This window comes from Habropoda laboriosa, unplaced genomic scaffold (assembly GCF_001263275.1).
Source record: "Habropoda laboriosa isolate 0110345459 unplaced genomic scaffold, ASM126327v1 scaffold18, whole genome shotgun sequence".
Lineage (NCBI taxonomy): Eukaryota > Metazoa > Arthropoda > Insecta > Hymenoptera > Apidae > Habropoda > Habropoda laboriosa.
Genome location: NW_017100152.1, coordinates 1158210 through 1180078, shown reverse-complemented (window position 1 = coordinate 1180078; position 21869 = coordinate 1158210). Strand labels below are relative to the sequence as shown.

General features: G+C 42.0%; 1 protein-coding gene across 1 annotated transcript in view; it reads right to left on the bottom strand.

Moving 5' to 3' along the window:
- Positions 1 to 21869, bottom strand: part of LOC108575668 (disintegrin and metalloproteinase domain-containing protein 10-like) — a 145813-nt gene that overhangs the window by 12131 nt on the left and 111813 nt on the right. Inside the window, exons 5-11 of the mRNA XM_017938530.1 lie at positions 20263 to 20421; positions 18388 to 18572; positions 13936 to 14076; positions 8983 to 9107; positions 8706 to 8834; positions 7247 to 7415; positions 5182 to 5351 (exon numbers count right to left, since the gene is read on the bottom strand). Of these exons, the coding sequence (XP_017794019.1) occupies positions 5182 to 5351; positions 7247 to 7415; positions 8706 to 8834; positions 8983 to 9107; positions 13936 to 14076; positions 18388 to 18572; positions 20263 to 20421 (1078 nt within the window). The remainder of the gene's footprint in view (positions 1 to 5181; positions 5352 to 7246; positions 7416 to 8705; positions 8835 to 8982; positions 9108 to 13935; positions 14077 to 18387; positions 18573 to 20262; positions 20422 to 21869) is intronic.

Here is a 21869-nt window from a genome sequence, read left to right as displayed (position 1 = left end):
TCATAGAAATGACACTTCAAAAGGGATATAAATTATTTTACGTCTCCCAGCATTTTTAATACCATAATAAGCTCATAATCGTGATATAAACGAATAATTTTTGCCGGGATTATTTTACAATAAATGTTTGCTGGCACGAAGTAGGAAGAGGAAAAGTAGCTATTGTGAGTTTAAAGTCAGAATCCACTTGACACACACGCTTTGACCGAAGGGTTTCAGCAGGGTGAACACGTAATAACAGAAACCGAGTAGCTCTTCGTACTTCAAGCCTTACGGTTGGGCTGAATCCCAACCCCCGCGACCCGGAACGTAACAAGACAGGCTGAAACGAATCAATTTATCGAATTTCAATACTTCAATAGGAAGAATTCCTTGCTCGAAGAGGGCGGATGGCGCGACAATGGCGGGAAATCACGGAAGTCCGTCTCCGCGTAATTGCCGCAGCGGATGTAGCGAAATGCCGCGGCTAACGAAGCGAGGAATTATTTGAATCTCTTTTCTAGATGGAATTCATCCGGAGATGGAAATATTTTGGTCAACAGGGATCGTCGCCCCTTTGATATTCGAGGTGTGAATAATTGCACCTCTGCTCCTTTATCTCTCTTACTTCCTTAACCAAATATTGTATTAACCCGTTACAATGTGAAACAAGCTGGGCAAAGGTGTAAAAAAAAGTCAAAATCAGCATATTTCTCAGGAGTTTAATTTCAATGTCACCATTTCTTGTACTATTTTTCTCTGTAATCAGAAACATCAAAGAAACGAAATTGTGCAGAATGTAACGATAAAATCTTGTTATCAGCAAAGCAAATAAGGAAAATTCTTCGAAGGGTTGTTGCGCTAGAAAATCATCGCCGTCGTTGTACCACAGGGAAAAGTATGTAACAACATCGTCGTTATTCTCGAGCACGTTTTAATGAATATACGACGCAAGACGTCGAGCGCCGAGAAACGATCTAGCTATCTCGAGAGAGATTCGATCCTTCGAGCAGAAACGGTAATGCGACTTCTTTCGATAAAACGAATCCCCTGCGTTCTATTTTCAAAGCGCAGCTGCTTGCTGCACACATACGGACACAGCTGTACTTATATTATCTGCGTTTCAATCGTGACACTTATACGCGGTTCATTTCCCTGCAGAACACCTCGCGGGATCGCAATCCCTTATCCTTAATGCCGTCACGGAAAAGAACGCGACAACCCCGGAGAATATCGGGAGAACATACAGCTCCTCTGTTTTGTATCTTTCGTTTGCCCAGTCCTTCTCCGTATTATGTATCTCGCGAAACTGCTTCCAAGATCCGGCGGAGTCTGTTATTCGTGCGAAGAGAAGCAAACGTTTCCCAGAACTTTAGTCAGGTGAAAATGAACGAGGAGGTGTGTATGTTTGTGTTGAAATATTCCTGAGCAATGAGGTCCTCACGATAATGTGAGCAAGATATTGGTTGCAAACATTAGCAGGACTCTTGAATAATCTACAAAGTTAGTAACATGAAGTAGAATGAATAATCTAGAATAACGTTCCTTTTTAATGGTTTTTTGAGTAATTTTTAAAACAATTAATCGGACAGAACGAGGCTGACTTTGCTCTTGACAATATTCGATTTTTACGAATAAGAAATTACCTAAAAATGCTGGGGGTGTGTTCGAGTAATTTACAAGATTGAAGAAATATTTCATATATAAATGTAATAACTGATACTCTTTCAAACAAATATGGGAGTCACTTGTAACTCCATCGATCATTCTAATCCAGCCATTAATAATTTCGAGCGTATAAATTCCCTTCCAAAATAACTCACCCCTTTCATCCAAGAACACTCACGTCTTCGTCCCTGCAAACATCCCATCCTCCCCTTTATCTGTCGAGTAGCCACGCTTGTTTTCCTTTGCTTCGGCTATTTATCTTTCTTCGTGTTCCGTCCCCTGTTTTCTTTCCCCACCGGGTAGACGATCGGCCCTGCACCTCCTTCGTTATCTTTCTCAATTTTTTTCTCGACATTCTTGTTCGTCTCCCCTTCCCACCCTCCTACTTCTCTTAATGTCCACAGCTTGCTGGTTTCTTTCTACCTCCAGTTCCTCTGTTCCATGCTCCCTCGTCCCTTGTTCATTGCCCTGAACTCGGTCGAGGTAAACAGGAGAAGACACCGGCCCATTCGTCTACGTCTTCGTGCTTCCAAGAATCTACGTGTTTTGCATCCGGCACTTTTCCCCCATGATGCACCTAATGCATCGACTTCCGCGAATGCTGGCTCCTTCCCTCTGTTCTGGCTTTTCTTTCTTCTCCCTTCACGCTTCCACTTTCTTCTTCTTCTTCTTCTTCTTCAGTCTCGTCTGTAAAACCCGTTCGCGGTCCTGATCGTGATCGTTCACCTCGCGTTTCCACGCGTTTCTTCCGTTTATCCTCAGCGACGGATGAATGCAGCAAGGGAGGCATCGCATTTCTTCCATAATGGCCCGAGAATAAGAAAAAAAAACTTGCAATCTTTCAGCATTGAAATGCGTTTCGAAAGATGATTTCGACCACTATCTCTGTGGTATACGGTAAGTCGTAAAAATTGGCGTAGTAATCAACGGAGCTATTGTCCGCGGGAACAATCGTCCAACAATTTTACAGACGATTCTTCCGAACATAATGCCGAAATTGCGTAATACGGTGAATACGGGCTGAAACGAAGTGTTTTAAAATTACAGCCTATTCAAAGTTTCTCTACGCGCATAATTAGGAGAGAGGCCGCCAGTGTGGAAAAGGAACGGGAGAGAGGCGGCAATTACCACTGCTAGCCGAACAATATCACTGTAATTCTTTCTGCTGATTGAAAAATCTCGTTAACCGGCGAGGCTCCCCAATTTTCCCGCCGTTAATTAGCACGTAACTGTATAGCCAGGGGAACAAAAGAAGAAAAAAATGGAGGAGGAGAAGAAGAATATTCACTGGGACGAAATTCGAAGGAAGGATGCAATTCTGAAATCAAACGTTCCTGACTCTACCCCATCTATATAGCAAGATTAATTGTTTTTAGCTGGCTGGAGTTTCCCTCTTGGTGTTCCAAGGCCGATAGCAGCCGCCTCGATTTCGGTTTGATTAATTAGTCCCATTTTCCGGGATAGACTGTGAGAACGGCGGGTACACGCGACGACTACGACTACTACGACGACGACAACGACGACTAACATTGAAAATTAAACTCATCCTCTATGTGTTTGCACCTCGTCGACAATAACACACAGTGTATTCCCGCCGGAAACTAGGCGAGTCTCTCCCTGACTCTGAACATACCTGGAAACTAATTCTCGGTTCAAGCTCCTTCATGGTGCCGTCCGTGACCAGGAAGTTTCTTCGAGCGCGAAGAATCGTACATGTACGAGATTGCAGTTCCCAACACGATCATCACGAAAAGAGTCTCGTGTTCAGCCCATTAGTCTTTCTTCTCCATAGATACTCTATCTTTGTTGCTTTGGATTTTTTACTATCCCTTTACGAATTTTTTTTAATAAAGTTTATGGGATTGCTACATTTAAGTATACTCTTTCAAGTGATATGAAATTCAACTTCAAGTGGTATTTATTCTTCTCAAAAAAATATTTCAAATATACGTACATTTTTCGGTCCTCTGTGTGTACTCGGTATCATTGACTCGTACTACTTGACACTTCATTTATTTCTATGTACCCTACTTGTTCCATAATAGAAATTTCACATTGATCACATATTTACTCTCCTCGAAAGAAGGTAAGAAAAATAATTACGTTTCTGAGTTCTACAGGAGTACGAATACCATTGACCTGTACTACTTGCTCCCCTTTCCTTCATCTTTCGCGACATTAATTTACCAATACTTAAACACTCTAATGTTTCGTTTGTCGTTATTACCGCACCGAAACTTTCTCCAAACGATCCTTTCTAGAAAATCAACGCCAGAGGGAACAGTGTACCTCCAGTATCGAGTTCCAACCGTTCGATTCCATCTCCTTGAAGGAGCCGTCAAAGTTCGCCGCTGCATAATTTATGCTTCGTCTCGATTTCGACCGCGAAGGATTTCCTGCACTCATTATCGTCGGTTTAATTATCCAAACGCACGCCGTAACCAAGTTTCCCCTGGTTTGTTCCAGGGGAACAAACGAGCGGTATCGAACGGATTAACGCGGGCGGGAACGAGACGCGCGTGTAACGGCACGTTTCGCGTTTAATTACGGCTTTAGTGTATCGTTAATAAACGTCGATACCTCTCTGGCTCCCTCCGACGTGTTATTAATTGGTGATGTCACACATAAGGGGATTGCAAACGTGCACGTATCATCCAGTTTCAATTTTAGAATGATGTATAGCTATTCTCGTGTCAGAAACAGGGGGAAAAATGGTACTCTTGAGAGAAAGAGGAAGAAAAATGATGCTTTTCCTTGGATATAATTAAGAGGCTGGCAAGAAGTATACGCTGTCTTCTAAAACTTTTTCTTTCACATGGAAACGTTTATGGCTAGAAGGAGTGAACGAATGGAAGAAGGAGAAAGTTCGAAGAGTGACGGTTCCCTTTTGGACACTGTTTTACGCTGCAAATAATCACATTACTTTAGGTCTCCGAGGGAAATCGATACCGTGTTCCGTTTCCATGGGACATTACGTTTTCAACATATTCAATACGAAACTCATAACATATTCAACATGTAACTTTTGTCGGAATTACAATGAGACTTGATCGAAAATTTCAAAGAAACCTCGCCACCACTTTTCCCCGGTTTGCTACTAAAAGGGCGTATTTGTAACGTCCGTTAAAATATCTCTCTCCGGGGATCTTAGAAAACTCGAGCCTTTCGCTAGGTATCGTTCTTTTAATATTTGAGTGCGGGCGTAAGCGGGCATTTGACGTGTTCTTCGTGAAAAATGCAATTTTAACTTCTGTTTAACCTCTGCGCATCGCGTGCACCTTCTTCGATTGCACAGTCATTCGGTTTCATATTTAATGTAGAAAACTTTTGGTATAATATTTTCCGGTGTACCTTTAATCGTGCAGGTTGGCAACTTTGTTTTCGAATTCTCCGTGGTACGATCGACATAAGTGAGAAATCAAAGAGAGCAAATGGTAAAACGCGGATAGGACATTAGATTTAATCACAGGTTCACCATGGGGAACGAGCTTTTGTGGACGTTCAACGAACGAACGAACGAAAAGAGCCACTTACCTGACTGGGACTGCACACTGCACCATCGGTGAGACGACATGGTATCTCGTGGAGGGCATGATGGAGCCGTTGAGGGTGGCAACAAGGGTCGTTGCAATCCTCCTCCCATCCACAATCACACTCTTCGCCATCTTCCACCACTCCGTTCCCGCAGATCGCGCTTTGGGGCTCTATGAGAATTATCGATTTTACATTTCGCTTCTATCGACATTATTCTCTGTGCTACATGATAATTTCTATCAATTTCGTTTTTTTTTTTTTTTTTTTTGATTTTTTCTTGTGTTTCTTAAATCATGTTCTTCAGAAGTACATTTGATTAAAAACTTAAATTTTGTGTACGGATACTTTATCGCTATTTCTCGACGTAACACTGAATTGTTTTTCGATTGAACAGAGAAAGAGCTGCAAAGTAGGTAGAATAAATGTTAACCTGATTTGCTACGAGTTTAATGAAATCCTGGATTTCTATCAAATTCAACAAGTCAGTCGTGACTGTGTAATGAAATCACCTGTGAGTCGCGATGCTCAAACCCCTCTGTTTTTACATTGGTTTACGCTGAACTTTTCAAAAAATTTCAAGAAATTTTTAAAACAAGAAGAAAAGGAAAGAAATTGCACAAACTCCTCGTAGCAATTTAATTGATCATTTATATTAGATGATTGCAAAAGTTCGTGCCCGATTTGAAAATGAAACAAAAGAGGTGTGTGTCAAGGCACATTTCATTTGAAAATAAAATGAAACGAAATGAATAATTATTTGAAAATAAAGCATAAGCGTTGTATCTTTCGATAGGAATGTATGCTGAAGGGCGATAAGGTTCCCCCCATTTCTGAAAATCGGGCACGAACTTCTGCAATCATCCAGTATTTTTTAAACTATCCTTGATCTTCCTTTCGAACTACATAGTAAAATCGTATTATATTATAATTATCATTACTATTTATATGCGAACAATAGCCCCCATTTAAGAATCTTTTTTCACAAGATATTTCCCTTGTCTTATTCAGTGAAAGTATCAATATTATCTGGAATATTTGAACGTTTCCTTTTTTCTGTTACCAACTTCAGTGACTAGCAGAGATCTTTGTGTCATTAACAATTAACGGGTCGTATCTGTTTCATGTTTGCGCCACCGGTCGCTCATTTGCCCGTACGCTCGTTGCTGGAAACGAATTTCGCGCGGGCCATGTAGAGTCTGCTATTAGAATTGGAATTGAGTTGCAGTTAGACCCTGGGTCAATCGATATTCCGAAGCATCGATGCGTTCCCTGCCTTTTTTCCATCCCCTCTTTGCCCTTCCCCATCTCAAGACGCGAATTTACTAACGTTGTAAAAGTGGATTAGAAACCTTACATTTTTCTCCTTAGCCTTCTCACTCGCATTTTGCTTTGCTCCAAGGGGAAAAAAATCTTCAAATTGTAACCGAGAAAAAGGAAAACATTCTTCAGATTTCCATATTATATTATTACGTTGGTGCATACGAAAAGTCGATTGCATTTAATTACAGTAATTTTGCGATACCTGGTGACAAAACTTGGCGTGTTTATTGATGAAACGAATTCGTGGAATTCGTATTATTTTTTAAATGAAAAAATTATCCAAACCTCCGAAGAAACGAAGAAACGAAGAATGAAAAGCAGGGGGTGGAATTTTAATTCACGTAGCTTTTGTAAGAGCACTTTTGCTATCTGATTTACTAAATACTGTCTACAAACTTCGTCATTCTTCGAGTATTTCTGTACGATATATCTCACGAGATACTACTTCACAGCTGAGAGCGAATCCCTCGGTAGAATTCTTTACCACGTTCAAGATCAGACAACACGATTTCATATGCACCGAGCAGCCAGCAGGCACCTATCGGACGGAGATTCAACAGGAAATGCGTCAACAAGTAATTAGCGGAACATCCTGTAAGCAGTTCCGACGTCGATTGCATAAATAATTCAGGCGGACGATCGAGTGGGCCAAGAAGAGGTCAGGGCTGGTGAATGAAGGACAGAGGTGGCAGCCGTTGACCCCGTTCGAAACTAATTAAAATTCCAAAAGCTTCTCTCTGCTCACCAGCGAAGCATCCTTTGGACGAGCGAGCTTTGGCATTTAGAACGGGATTTATGGAGACCAGGCTGCACGGGCTGAAGCGATTGTTGTTTCGTTTGTCCCCGCTGGTGGCTCTGGCGAACATTATGAAATTTCCGTCCTCCCCTCCGGGTGAGCATTCGTCCGGGTCGTGCTGTCGCCGCGTTAACAGAAAGAGAAAACATGTTAGAAATACGCCTTCTAGAGGGATTATTTGTCACGAATAATACGACAAAACGAAAAGAAGTGGCTATTAACTTCTTGACACTTTTTGTGACATTTTTGCCCTTTAAATTCATATGGGATTGTTGTTCAGCAAAGGATTACTAAATGACCGCACTTTTCACACTGGAGAAATCATCTTGATAAATTAAAAAACTTGTTTTATCAAGGGGTTTTACCGCCATTTTGTTTCGTATCGTTAGAAGTCGAGGGGAAATTCTCTTATTATCTATTAATCAATAGTTTTCTTATGTTTTAGAGTCGTTGTACGACTCGTATGGTAGTTACTTGAGAGCTTGGAAAAAGGTGTCCATGGACGTTGTTGAAATTCCTTTTACTTGCGGGACTTGAGCGAGTAAGAAAATTCCTCCGGGTAACTTTTCAAAGAATCCATCGCTTAATTACCCTGGGCATTAACTGGATTCCTTTGGAAGGAACACCTTCGCTGAAGGAAGTGAACGGACCAAGTATGCTTCTTGACTTCTTCGTCAAAGAAATAGTAATTTCGCGCCGCGCTTTTCTTCGAGAGGCTACACACGCCTAGGCGAAGTTAAGAAATTTTTCAAATACTGCTTTCATTTGAAAGTATAATTATTTCAGAATATTCCTGGGTAACTTTTGTGAGATTCTACATCAAACGACACGTTCTATAAAAATACGTGTACCACTGTTATTTTTCAAGATATTTTAACGAACTTTGTACCGTTATTACATCCGAGTACACCCTTTCGAATAATGAAAAGTTTGTATTTAAAGAGAACTGACTTTCACCAGGCAAAAATAGTAGAGACAAGTGTAATTTTGAGTTCATATGTAATCATTATCGTTGACTTGTACTACTTGGCATTCTATGTATTTCCCCTTCCTCCTCTTGCGTGCATTTTTTATTTAAAGCAACAAGTTTACATTCAACATGTATTTACTTTGTAGAAAAATAACTACAGGGACAAGTGTATGTCTTACATAATACATCTTGTAAGTGTTCGTATTCCATATTATTGATTCGTACTACTTCGAATTCAATTTCTTCCTACTTCTCTGATGTATGTGTACGTAGTCTTGTAATGCAAGATTCAGCGATTAAATAGAATGGAAATTACGAACATGCACTGTAGCAGCATCGACACAAGTGCCTATAATTCCATTCTGTCGCGAAACCAACCGCGAAACTTTCCGTACGTATTCGATGTACGGGACGACGCAGCATGCAAGCCGAACTTACAGGGGATCCGAAGTTGTGACCGATCTCGTGTGCGATGGTGACGTGAGAAACCGTCGGTGGTACGTGTTTGCCGTAATTCAGGAGGGTGATTATACCGGTGTTCAGCGATTTCATGCTACCCCTGTAGTGCTGCAAGGACGAAATAGCGTTAGTTCTCGGGGTAATTGTTGCAAGTACACCGTGAATGCGCCAGTGGAAACGATATTATACCTATTCTATCGCGCGTGATCGAATTAGTTTCTCTTTTCTTCCTTTTTTTCTCCCCCCGGAAACTTACCCCGTTTTTCTCGCAGACTCCGCCCGCATTTTTCAGGTCCCCAGTCCACGCCAGTCCAAGCGTTCCTTTCTCGAAGTCGCGGTATGTGAACATGTACGACAAACAGAACGCGTCGTAGTCCTCCTCTGCGGGAAAGTTTCATGGAAAATCAGTGCTAAACGATTCAGTATTCTTCTTCCTATAATTTTATTCGAACTTCTTTTTTTGTTCTTTGTCATGCAAGGTACCGTCAGTTGCCGTGCACAACGATAGTTCCCAAACCCCTCTTGTGGAGCACACGGAGGCTCACGGCCGACCTTGAAAGACTCAGGACACGCGATGAACACGCTGGACGCCCGTAAACAACCCTTTCCATTGAAATTCATACACGACGTTCATAGAATATTCATCGCTCGTTTCACCCTTCTGTTCCTTCCTGCTCACTTCCCTCCTTTTCATACGTATTATTTTTTGTTTGTTTGAAGTGCCGCGAAAAAATTCCACGGATGAGAAGGGTGAACAAAAGATGGAAGGAGTGGAAATGGCGAGAGAGCGAGAGAGAAAGAGAGAGCGAGAGGAAGAGAGAGTGGACATATTCCCTTTTCCTATTTTTTATTCCTCGTCCCGTTTCATGTACTCTAGCCGGCTGGCCAGACACGCCGATTCCCCAGCGGAGGAAAGTTGCCAGGGCATAAAAGTTTCTAGAAATTAAATTACCGGACATTTCGGACGCCTGATTTATTATTTTTCACGGATAACATCTCGGACGATGTTCGGCCACGTCGGTTGGGAATTCAACCCTCCTACCCTCCCGCTCTCCGGCCTGTCTGAAAACAGCCAAGTAAAATACTGCCAACGACAGTGGGGAAATTAAAAACGAAATTAATTAAAGGGACGTGGTGGATGAATATTTGCCTCCGTCAGTCGAAAACACCGGCATGGGACATGACCTGCTTCTCGATTCTATGCGATTATAACCACAAAAAAAAAGAATTCTTCCCATTTCTAAAATCAGAATATTTTTTAAAATGATTAGAAAATTTATCAATTTTTCGAATTTCTCAAAAATTCCTTCTACACCTTCTTTTACACTTTGCAAGTTGATAAACTGACGTAATAAATTTCATTTTACGCAACTGAGGGTTACAACGATATTCCCTTAATTAGCAGGACGAAGAAAATTGATTCCTTGTCACGAATTTTCTTTTCCAAATAACTTATGGATGAAAAATGGACAGTACGACTATGGAGTAGAACAAGGAGTAGAAAAGAATGACGGAACTGGCAGGAAAACAGTTCCATTCCTTTTACAATGGTTACCATGTTTCTGCAATCCGAGTGTGGTTTTTCGCAGCTGGGATGAGAATAGAGCGACGTTGGATACGTGTATGCGGTGTGTGGCGTGTCTCAGGAGGCATATTTGGTTACTGGACGCCCGTGGCAAATATGTCACGGTCCACCGTTGCTCGGCCGTGTTTCTCGATTCACGGTACATCAGCTATTGTGCTGCTGCAAGCTGTTCATTGTGCGTGCCAGCAGCGCCGCGTTTCACCCTCAATTTCAATTCATTACCGACCAAGGTGAGACGTCCGCTTACTCGACAAGTGAGAAAAACGTCGCTGGCTGCTTCACCGATGGCCAATTGTTTTCTACCTGGGCGTTATCGTTCCACTCGAAATTGTTCGACTCCCGAATTTTACGGCGGAAATGCAATGAATTATTTGAAACGCATCCTGGCAATGTGTTATTTTATTTTATAAAGAAGACGGAAAACTTTTCCGATGAAATGTTGCTTTTACGCGTCGTTGAAACAGTGTTACGTTACGACGACGTCAAGCTCGAAGAATACGCGAGTAAACGTTAGAATTTCTCAATAATGGATATTTCTTATACAGAAGAACTCTCTGTGTAAATGAATTTTTTCAATTCTTTCTCTAGAAATTCTCTGAAAACATTACCTCAACGACAGATTTTGTGCACTTTTCTTTCGCTGTGTGAAATCCCCGTGAATCCCCGTAATCTCTAGCCATATTCGAAGGAACCATTCTACCCACTCACGCACTTCCTTTCCACTCAATACTGCAGTCTAAACATTTCTCTTCAATCCCAGTTGCATTATTCCGAGCGCACTTTTTCGTTGACTAGAAAGCTTTTATCAGTACTGTTGCAATATTCGAGTAAATACACAACGGGATTACAGAGAATGTTTTTTACTACGAATTAGGGATTAATTAACGATTGTGGGGCAATGGAAATTATCGAAAGATACTAAAATTTCAGCCTTGGCGCGTATCTTTTGCTTCCATGAAAGAATCGTAGGATATTATTTTATTTTTCTCTCTCTTTAATTCCGACCGCAAATAAGAGGCGGGGAGAAATTTTCTATGCAGAGCCTGATATTGGCTAGATCAGTGCCAATGAAATGGCCTCAGGGCTTTGCCGGGGAATTATCGAACTCCGCATCCCGATATTCAATATCTCTCGTAACGAGCTGTTGTACTTATCTCCGTCGATCCAGTTCCTCGGCTGCTAAAGAGAGCCACCCCGTGGAAAAATAGATTATCATCTAGTCTTCTAGAAACGTTGAAGAAACTCCCGCAGAATGGAACGAAGGAAAAAAGGAAAAAGAAGACTCGTCAATTTATACTCGATGGTAAGCTTGCACAATTTAGCAAAGTGCAATTGTTGCGGGAATCTCTCGAAGATTGCTAGCTGGTTTCTAGTAAGATAAGTGGAATGGGAATGCTTATTAGATGGATAAACAAGATACCAGACCAGCCAGCTAGAACAAGTGTATTTCTAGCTAGACAAATATAACGGGACCTCTTGCACCCACTCAAGTAGAATAGGCCAAATTACGGTCAGCCGTGGAGAGAACAGGTGTATTCATAGCCGTTCAAGTAGAGTAGATACATTGTCAGTCTATCAAGTAAAACAGTTCAACGTATCGTTAATTAACTGTAGCGGAAGATAAAAAAGTTTCTCGTCCGAAATCGTGTATTTTCAATGTCGGTGTAACAGGATTAAAATTATTATTTATACTCGTACAGCGTGTATCGTTGATGACGTTTAATATGAACTCGTAAGGTACACGATTTAGCGTGTATAAAAATTGATTTCGAGGGTGAAACCACGCCGCAACTGTGACCACAGAATCTTGCTTATTAATTACCACGCTCACTGCAAACATTTCGGCCAAAATTGCGTAATTATCGCAGACAACGTAAATTCGAGCGCGGTCGCCGTTGGAACGCGTACCGTACAGTTACGCTAGACGTAATTCATATTAGCGTTTTAACACAATCGATAATGTGCAGCATCAATGCGACACAATTATAATATCCATAAATTATCCACGCTATAATTGAGTATCGATTGGAATCGGTGCTAAATTTTCATCCGGAAAAGAACCCTCGCTCATCCCCGTTAAGTTGTAATGCGCCCGACGACAACAATTGAACTTCTCATAAAGTAGGCAGGCCGAATTACACACTTTGACAAATTTTACGGGCTGTAAAATCGTGAAGCATCCAGCCTCGTCGATGTATGAATTTTCCATAAAGTATTACGATATCGACGGAAATACAGATCACACGAGAGCCGGTTTTGCTGAATCCAACAACGAACCGTTTCTGCATAAAATCGTATTTCGCTGAGCTAAACTAATCCTGTGCAAATTAGATACATCCTGATGATCTAAAAATCCCTCACTCATTTCCCATTCTGTGAATGTTCAACGAGGAGGCAATTAAAATTATCGATTAAGACATTTCCTGTATTAAACTTAGATTAACTTCTTTACGACATTCGCGTATTGAACGAAAATATGAGGGAGAATGATTCATAATTCCTATATTCATAGAAACTGAGTACTTTATTGACAAGCTGTAAGGCGAATGTCGGAAGCAATCTGATATATCATATCTCTGATAAATTTAACCAGGAAAATTTCAATCACATAGAGCATCAATTCATTTCTGTCTCAGACCTGAGTAATAATTAATCCCAGCTGCTTAATAAACTTCAACTTCGTTCGTTGATGGAAAGTTTTACGCGATACGGTTACTGTGGCCAGCTCTGTCAGTTGTTGCTCGACGTCTGAACGCGAATTAATCGAGTGGAATGGGCGGAGTCCGTGAAAGAGATAGCACGTTCGAGATATTAAGGTAACCGAACGTTACCCGATACTCTTGTCCAAGTATTATACAAGCGCCGTTGGACGAAAAGGGGTAAATCAAAACTTTCTGGCCGTGTTCCGTAGGAGAGCGTGGTTGGTTGAAAAGCTGAGGGAAGAAGAGAACACAGATTTCGGGACGATAAATCAAAAGCACGGAAGAACCTTCTGGTTCCGTTCGACGTTTCCGGAGTGGTGGTCGAGAGGAATCGAGGAAAAGGAAGCTGCAGACGATTAAACGGCTAGTTTCAGTGGAAAAGAAAGGAGGGCCTGATTTCTCTAACAGTCTCGCGTGTCCGCTTTCATCTCTGTAATCCAAGCCTTTCGCGTGCTTACTAAGCACGGTATTAGGTAACGACGGCGACTGGGACACTGTTCTAAAGTCACGTTGGAGGATTTTGTGACACGCTCTGACGGCTGACTAGAGTGCTTGAGTTTAAATTGTTATTGGAAGTAAATGTTACTTGTAAAATTTGTAACATTTCACACAAGAGTTCCAGATACTGTAGATTCGAATAAAATTCGAACAACGAACGATTTACTTGATAAGACTTTAATCTGTGATTTTCCAATAAAATGGTAAACAATGAATGATGAATAATTGAATATTAAATGTAGAGCTCCACGAAATTGTCTTCTGTGGAAAATCATGTAAAAACAGTATCGCAAATTTTTGCAGTAACAAGAATAAAAATTTCACAATGATAAAATGGACGAATTGTCAGACAAACGGCAGAAAGTAACTAAAGTGGTGGACATATATATATATACACGCAACATATTTTCATGAATTCACTTACCGGAAAATAATTCAAGGAACTCCTCCACCCCATAAGTACCAACGAACCTGTAGCTAGGGTCACTCAGTGCACCATCACCGTGAACCTTCACGCGTTTAATCATGAAGCTGATGTTGTCCGGTTGTCCATCCTGATTAAAATCTACAAAACACAAAGAAAAGAGATCTTCGTTTTCGTGTTACGGTGTTTCTTTAATAATTACATTCGTTAGATTCGTAGAATGGAAATCAAGAATGGAAATTTCAGGGATTAGAGGCGAGTCTCTCAATGGACAGACGGTGATACTGTGCAATTCATAGCCGAGAGAGGAACTACTCGTCGAGGAAACCGATAGCTGATAACGAAAATCACTGGGGCTCCAGCCGAGTAATTTTCGGGTTCCACCGGTGATCACCGTATTCCCGAACGGTTCGAGCGTCGCGTGGCGGCGAGCATTTAATCAAACACCTTTTCCGCGGGAATACCAATCGAAACTGGAAAAACGGCCCAGCGACACGCGATCGCAATTCCTTTCTACCGGTGAATTTATGCGAATCGCCGCAATGATCTCGTGATGACTTTTCAAGCGTGAAAGGTATCGACGTTGGATCTTCCCTTTTCATTGCACTCGCGTTATTAAGCAATAGTAAAATATAGACTTACCCCTACTTCCAAACAATATTTTTTAAATTCTAAGTCTAAGGAAGAAGGGATCCTATGGTTCTAAAATATAGACTTATTCCTACCTCCAAGGAACATTTTTAAAATCTTAAGCCTAAGGGAGATGGGTTTCAAAGGTTCTAAAGTATAGAAAGTGGAAGTTTTAAATTTCGCGACGTTTATTCTTTCGTGTTTCATGCAACACAGATTGCCTAAGATGAAACGCGTTAATACGCAGAAGTTTCTTCTTGTTAGCGAAACCGAGAGTTCAGTGTATATAGCAATGTGCCAAAAGCACTTCAAAGTGTGTAACTTTTGGCGAAGTTGAAATCATTACGGAACAAATTTCTCAACTAAATTATCCACGATAGAAATTGGGAAAGAAAAAGAATAGGTGGATAGACAAACGAATGAATTTCATTCAAAAGCAGATGCATTAATTAGAAGGGACCGTTCTTCGAATTTGACTTATTTAAGTGATAACGTAAGTGGTAACCTATTTCCTTAAGTGAGATGGTCCCACGACTGCGTTTCCACGTTATACGTATACACACACGCGGCCAACCTAGCCAAACATAAACACCCGTACTAGCATCGTTACATCCATATCTCGCATGTAATATACATGTGCCGTCGGTAATTAGCGCTAAGTCCATTGTACCCAAGTTTGATGTTGCATTAATCAGCTTTGGTTCTACGTACGGCTTGGTTGCTACGTAGCGACTGGTACCGGCGAAAACATCGCGTTCAACTTCCCCAATCGTAGAGTTGGGGGAGGGGAGGGAGAGATAGAGGAGCGGAGTGCTTCTTGGGCGGCTAAATAATGCAACGGAACGCTTGCTGAAACGGTCAGGCATGAGTGAACGTAGGAAGTTCAAGGTAGCTCGGCTGAAACATTTATGGCACGCCGTGGCTCTATGCGTGAGCCTTTGAACGAGCTTCTATGACACTCGAGGCTTCATATTCGCGTGTATGAATACAAAATTTCGACTGTTTCACAAGAACGAGGTCGATTTACTAAGAAGAAAGAATCAAGAAGCTATGAAAAGTAAAAAGAAACTATGACACGGTGAGAGAATTACATTTTGTTCACGGAATGAGGTAAAATTCCACGTTTAAATACCACAGAAACTTTGCACAAGACTTAATAGAATAAGTAGAGAACTCAAGGAAAAGCATTCACGGTCAGACAAGTAGAATAAACCGAGCCAGAACCACTTTTTGCGGATCAAATTGAATAAGCCCCGTTTCTGATCAGACACGCGAGATAGGACAATCGGTTTTCAAGAAATTGGAACAAGTAGAATACATAAGTTACTGGTCAGACGGAAAGGAAACTTCAGTAAAGTTTCTCTGCTGTTACGAAAAAACTTTTTCTAAGAAATATACAGTGTAGAAGAGATCGCCGAGCACGGTCTGTGCTTATTATTAAATCACTAAAGGGCTATCGTCACGTGAAATTCGTGTTTTCAAAGTTCCCCTGACTGCGTTGTCGGTCCTCGCGCGTACCGATGTCGTAAAAAATTACTCCGCAAACAAATAGAGGGGCAACATGGTCGCGTGACAGCTGTCTCGGCCGTGTGCCGTTCAGGAAATAAACTTTTTTTTTTTACGTGAGCCCCGAGATAAGGATCGTAAACGGTGTACGGCGTTCCACGTGTAATGACTAACGTTGGAACTTCCACCTTTGCGATATCGCGTTATCGTCCATTACTTTTTTCCACCCTCCTCTTCTGACGTAATAAGAAGAACGTCGATCAAAGCACAAGTATTATCGTTCCACCGCGTTTACATTAAGTTCATTGTACCCTTATATATTTAAATTTAAACAAGATAGTCAGGTTAGTGTGGAGACAATAGATCCAAGCCGGAGTGCAGTTAACCGCGTGAACGCAAAATCGCCGAGGAAGTAATCGTTGGGACACGAGTTTGCAATGCAAGGGGAGAGAGAGAGAGAGAGAGAGAGAGAGAGAGAGAGAGAGAGAGAGAGAGAAGGCATGGGGGCAGCAATCCTTAATCGCGGCAATTCCGGATCTCTCGTCAGACAAGAGCGTTTAGCTAGGCGGACGGGGCTGGCTGTACATATCGCGATGGGAACAGAGTTAATGCCGTCTAATCCGGAGACAAAGGGAGGCACGTTCGGCCAGGCATTTCCTAGGGATGGTCGATCGGTCATCCGAAATGCTCGCGTGTAGAGATCCTCGATAATCGGCGCGACCATCGTCTCGAAAGCTCGACGTATCCTACCTACCAATGTGTGTATTCCATCGACCAGAGAGAGATAGAAGGAGAAAGAGAGAGACGGAAACGTCGGCGGAAAAGCAGGGGCTTTATACGCGAATTGCACGACGGAAGCGATAGGGAATTCTAAGTAATGCACAGCCCTCGGTCCACGCGCGGTCACGCTACGCTGAACACGGCTCAGTCACGAGACACAAATATTTGCTCGTTGTTACGGCAGGTGGTGCGCCGTTTAGAACCCCTCTTCACCTTCTCCTCTGCTGGCCGCTAGTAGAGAGAGAATCGTGGCTCGAGAGTACGCCCTCTCACTTAATATTCGCGGCCCGCGCCGGCCAAATGAGATTTTCAGGAACGCTTTCCTCTGATTTGCGCAGCTTTGTTCACCTACCCCTTCTACCTTTCGGCTTCCACAGGGTACAAGGAGGGAGGAAGCATCGATGAGGCTGATTGTTTCTCAGTTGAGTCTCTGCACTGATGACGTAATTGTATCAAATGGCGGATGGTATAATTTGCGCCCGGCTAGTTTCAAGGATGGTTGCAGAATTGCGGACTGGAATTACGGGGAATGACGGCCGGGTAAATGGACTTGGAAAAGGGAATAAAATTGCGGGGAAATGAATGTTGCCGAATGGAAAATAGTAAGAATATGACCGACGCGTTAGTTGATATTTTCATTGATACGAAGACATTACACCAACAGTCTACAAACCGTAGATTTTATCGTTGCTAGTCTCGAACTATTGTCACACGGAATTTTCAAAGAATAATTTCTACGACCAGAAGGTTTCCAGGATTGAAACTTTTTCGGTTGAAGAAAGAACGTCGAAGGAAAAGTGGGCACACCACTTTATTCGCGAGTGAAAGAAAGAATACAACGGAGGCAATTTCGATTCTTTTCCCCCTATTCTTCCTTGATAACCATCGTTTAAAGTTTACGCATTAGGTGTGTGTTCTGGCGCAATAAAGTTCCGCGAAATCAATCGGTCAACGTCAGACACAGAAACTGACATTAATCGGTCGCGAGCGCAGAAAGGAACCACAAGTAAGGCTAAGGAACATTCATTCTCTGCCCCCCTCCTCTTTCCTCTCCTTCTCCTTGATCGCCGCTGGCAGAAAGTTAGTTTAACTGGAAGGTCCGGGGGAAAGTTTTAATTGGTTTGCGAAGTTATTACAGCGGAATGAGACAGAAGACGCGCACTTGTTAGTTCGCGGACGGGGAGGAAACGTTGCCGATTGTTACGCCATCAGGACGAAAGAATTTTCATTGCACACCTTGGTTGTTATATCGCTTCCTGTTTTTTTCTTTTTTTTTTTATTGGTACTGGCATGATATATTATGTGGAGTCATTATTAATAAATGATAAATATCAATAAAATATATTATATTTAATGACAGCAACGTTTATGAACCTTAGGTACAATCTTCAATATTCTATTTCTCTTTGAAGAGCACTTTGGACGTGTTTTAAAAACAAAAATTTGCAATTCTGAAGTATACTATTATAAGTTATACAAGTGTACAAATATGAGAAAAGAAACAGGTATCGATCATGAGTAAACGAATAAACTCACCTGTATACTTGTAGATGGAATTGACACGTTGTACATGACGAGTCATTACTTCTATACAGGCCTCCTCGGACTTATAATAATTGAAGAACATATGATCCGCTTGCAGGTACAACATGCAAGTGGTCTTCTTCGGATCCACGGATGTCCGTTTACGCAACACTCTCGAGTAACGTTCCCTGTACAACCTGTTCGTAAAGAAATCGTCGTTATCTATCCATTGAGCCGTTCGTATAAATTCATTTGTTCCACACATTCGTCGATCTCGTAGTTAATTTAGTCACGCGTTTCCATTGATTCGCTTTCAAACGAATTTCGACCAGACACCCGTACGATTGCAAATTTTCGCTTATTCCATTTCGCGAGCGTGAAACACGCGAGCGAGCGAAACCGTTCGTTCCTCTCCTACGGAGAAATTAAATTTTTAAATTTCAACCCCCCGAAGGTTCGATACAATGTGGTAACAAGATTATTAGGTTCAAAGGCAAACGCGAAATTTCCAATTTCAGCGTACGTGTACACACGCGTGCACTAGTGTATGTTTCGAGCGAGTTAGAAAAATGAAACAACGAAAAAAAGAGAAAAAGCGCGTGCGATTTTTGCGTCACTATTTGATACACGACCCACCGTGGCCAGGTACGGGAACAACAAACCAGAAAACGCTTCCGAAAGCTCGGCGAAAAGGGAGTCGATTCACGGAAACGTCCCCGATAAAGATAACTCGGTCGTTCGCGTTGCATGTTAAAATTGGATCGGTCGATAATGATGTTTACTCTCGATTTTTCCACGTTTTCATCGGTAAGGGCTGCGACGCCTGGACAATCTGACTTTCCTCCGGCACCCAGGGAAATGGGCGCGCACGCATTGCACGGTAAACAGTTCCTAGAAGGAATAGACGGGATAATAAGTAACCCGTTACGCTTTCTTCTTCAACCGGAGAAGAGCAACTTTCTTCGTCGTGGACCTGGGATTCTGAGCGGCTGCTAGAATATTTCATCGACGTGTTCACCGAGACGGGCTAAATGGAACCGGTGTGGAAACGTTGAACACGAAGGAAACGAAGGACAGAGTCTCTATAGCGCAGGAGGGCAAGGGGAACAGTGATCGAGAACGAACGAGCGTGTAAAACTTTTACAGGCTGTATAACTTTTTATTTTTTCGAACTTTCAGTTTAGCGGAATGGTAGGGGGGTAGAGGGGGGGATTTCAATTAGTTGCACAAAGACACGGCCAGACACGTAAAATGCTGTCGGGCAAGGGCGACGGCAAGTAGAATAGGATCGTTTTGGTCAGAAGATCTCCAGCTTCTCGTGGGTAAGCGCTAAGAATTGACGTTAATAGAGAAAGCAGCTCCCAGTAAGAACTTCTAAATTAAGGATTTATATTTATCTAAAGAGGTGAAAAGTGGATTGTTTATATATTCTGCGTGATATACTCTGAACGATAATAGACTTGTATGAGTCTAAAGAAAACCGATGAATTGAGTCGTCGTATCTCAAGAACCAGTCGAAGGATTCATTAAACGTTTAGACAGAATATTCTCACCACTTTACTGACGCAAAACTTATTAATAGACTTCTCTTCCGCATTTTTGATTCCAGCGCTTATCGATTGGTAGTAGATCAAAAAGCATGTAACATAATATCGTCTATGTGGATAAAATTTCAATGTGTTGCAATAAAAGATCATGGAGATCACGGATCGTGGTTGGTAAAGTGTTCAAACTTTCTGTCGCCTTTGATAAACCAATTTTTTGCATACTCTAAAGTAGATATAACCCTAAAAAAAAGTTCTAGAATTTTTCTAAATCAATGTGAAATTTTGAAAACTGTTCTTTGGTATTATTTAATGAAAAGAATGATTAAATGTTGCGATTCACCTGTCGAGCAGTTCCAAATTGTGCGAGCTCGCCATGGGGTCCTTCTTCCTCGCATCTTTCGGATAGAATCCCGGCTTCGCGTGGGACTTGACCTCGTTCAGGTGTTGATAAAGCGGCCGCATAGTGTCCCCGAGATATCCACTCCACGTACTGTTCGTCCTGCGAACGATTTTTCGCCGGTAAGCGTTCGAGAAACTACACCGTGGCCCAGTGAATCCCTCATGCTGAAGTGATCAGCTCTGCCAGGGATAAACGAGAGAAATCGTCGGGGCTGCGGCCAGCTGAAGATAAGGGTGACATATGTCGCGTAATACGTAACACAGGTCGGGAGCCAATTTACTTCGGGAGTAGATCGTTTCCAAGACGATTCTCGCTTAACTGTTTTCCCTGTGTGTTTCTCTTCCCTCTCTCCCACTTTTCCTATTTTTTTTTTTTATTTTTTATAACGTTCCATGTAGCGCCAACCTTTTACGAGCCTTTTATACACCAACGCAGTAGTTCCCTACCGCGTAGTTTTATAGCTCCATTTTTTTTTACACAGCATTCGCTTAATTCCTACGTTGGCGCGTGACGCGATTTCGAAAATTCAACCTCGGCTCGAAACTACGCGCTTAAAGTATTTAAAGGTTAGCGACACCCCCGTTCCGCGCCCGACATAAAGCAGAAACGACAGGTTCCCATTGCATACCGTATATACACAGCGAGGAATATTGCCTCGAATTCTTTCCCAGTCTCCTTTACAGAGTAAGGAATGAGAACTGGATACGTTCAAGCTTTATTCTTTCGATGAGCGCTAGAGCTCGCGGCACTTTGACCGTGTAGACGATGAACGAAATTAAAGTAAAGTCACCGAGAAAACTCCGCAGCGGAATCGTTTCAAACGAAGTTTACGCAACTCTCGACCGCCACAAAGCCTGTTTACCTCGAGCCAGGGTAATTGCAACAACTCTTAATCTGCAATCCACTCCCTCCCACTTTCTCTTTTCCCTCCTTATTCAAAGTGGAACTATTCGTTGGACCATGTTAGGTAAACGTTATAATTAACCGATGCCAAGAACCGATCCAAATCAGCCTCTAAAACGCGTGGTTCCCTCTAATTGTGGCTGCGTTTCAACGCGTCTGTCCCATTAGAAAATCATTGGTTTCCCTTACAACCCCTCTTGGTGCATGTACTGCCTCCCTACTAATTTCGTTAGCTTTGACTGATGACGCTTGGCAATTAATATCTCACGTCAGTTTGGTTAACGCTACATGGAGACAAGGTTTATTAATAACGTTCGAGTGCAGAGGTTTGCTATACGAAAGGTGGAAACGTGATCTTCGCTACGGTTGACCATCTTTACAGTACCATCTGGTATTCTATTAAACCGGACGATGGATGTGCCAAGGCTAACTCGGTCGATATTAAGTTTGCACCGCGAATATTGAACGTGTTGGATCATATGGAAGGATATTATACATTCAAATTGTCCGCTAAGCACCCTAGAACGCGATACGAAACGAATTTCGGCTTTGGACGTTCGATTGAACTTAAGCGTGGGAGCTTTATGAACAAGATGTGTGTCTTAATTCTTAAAGAAAAATCTGAGAATCTTGGATATACACTC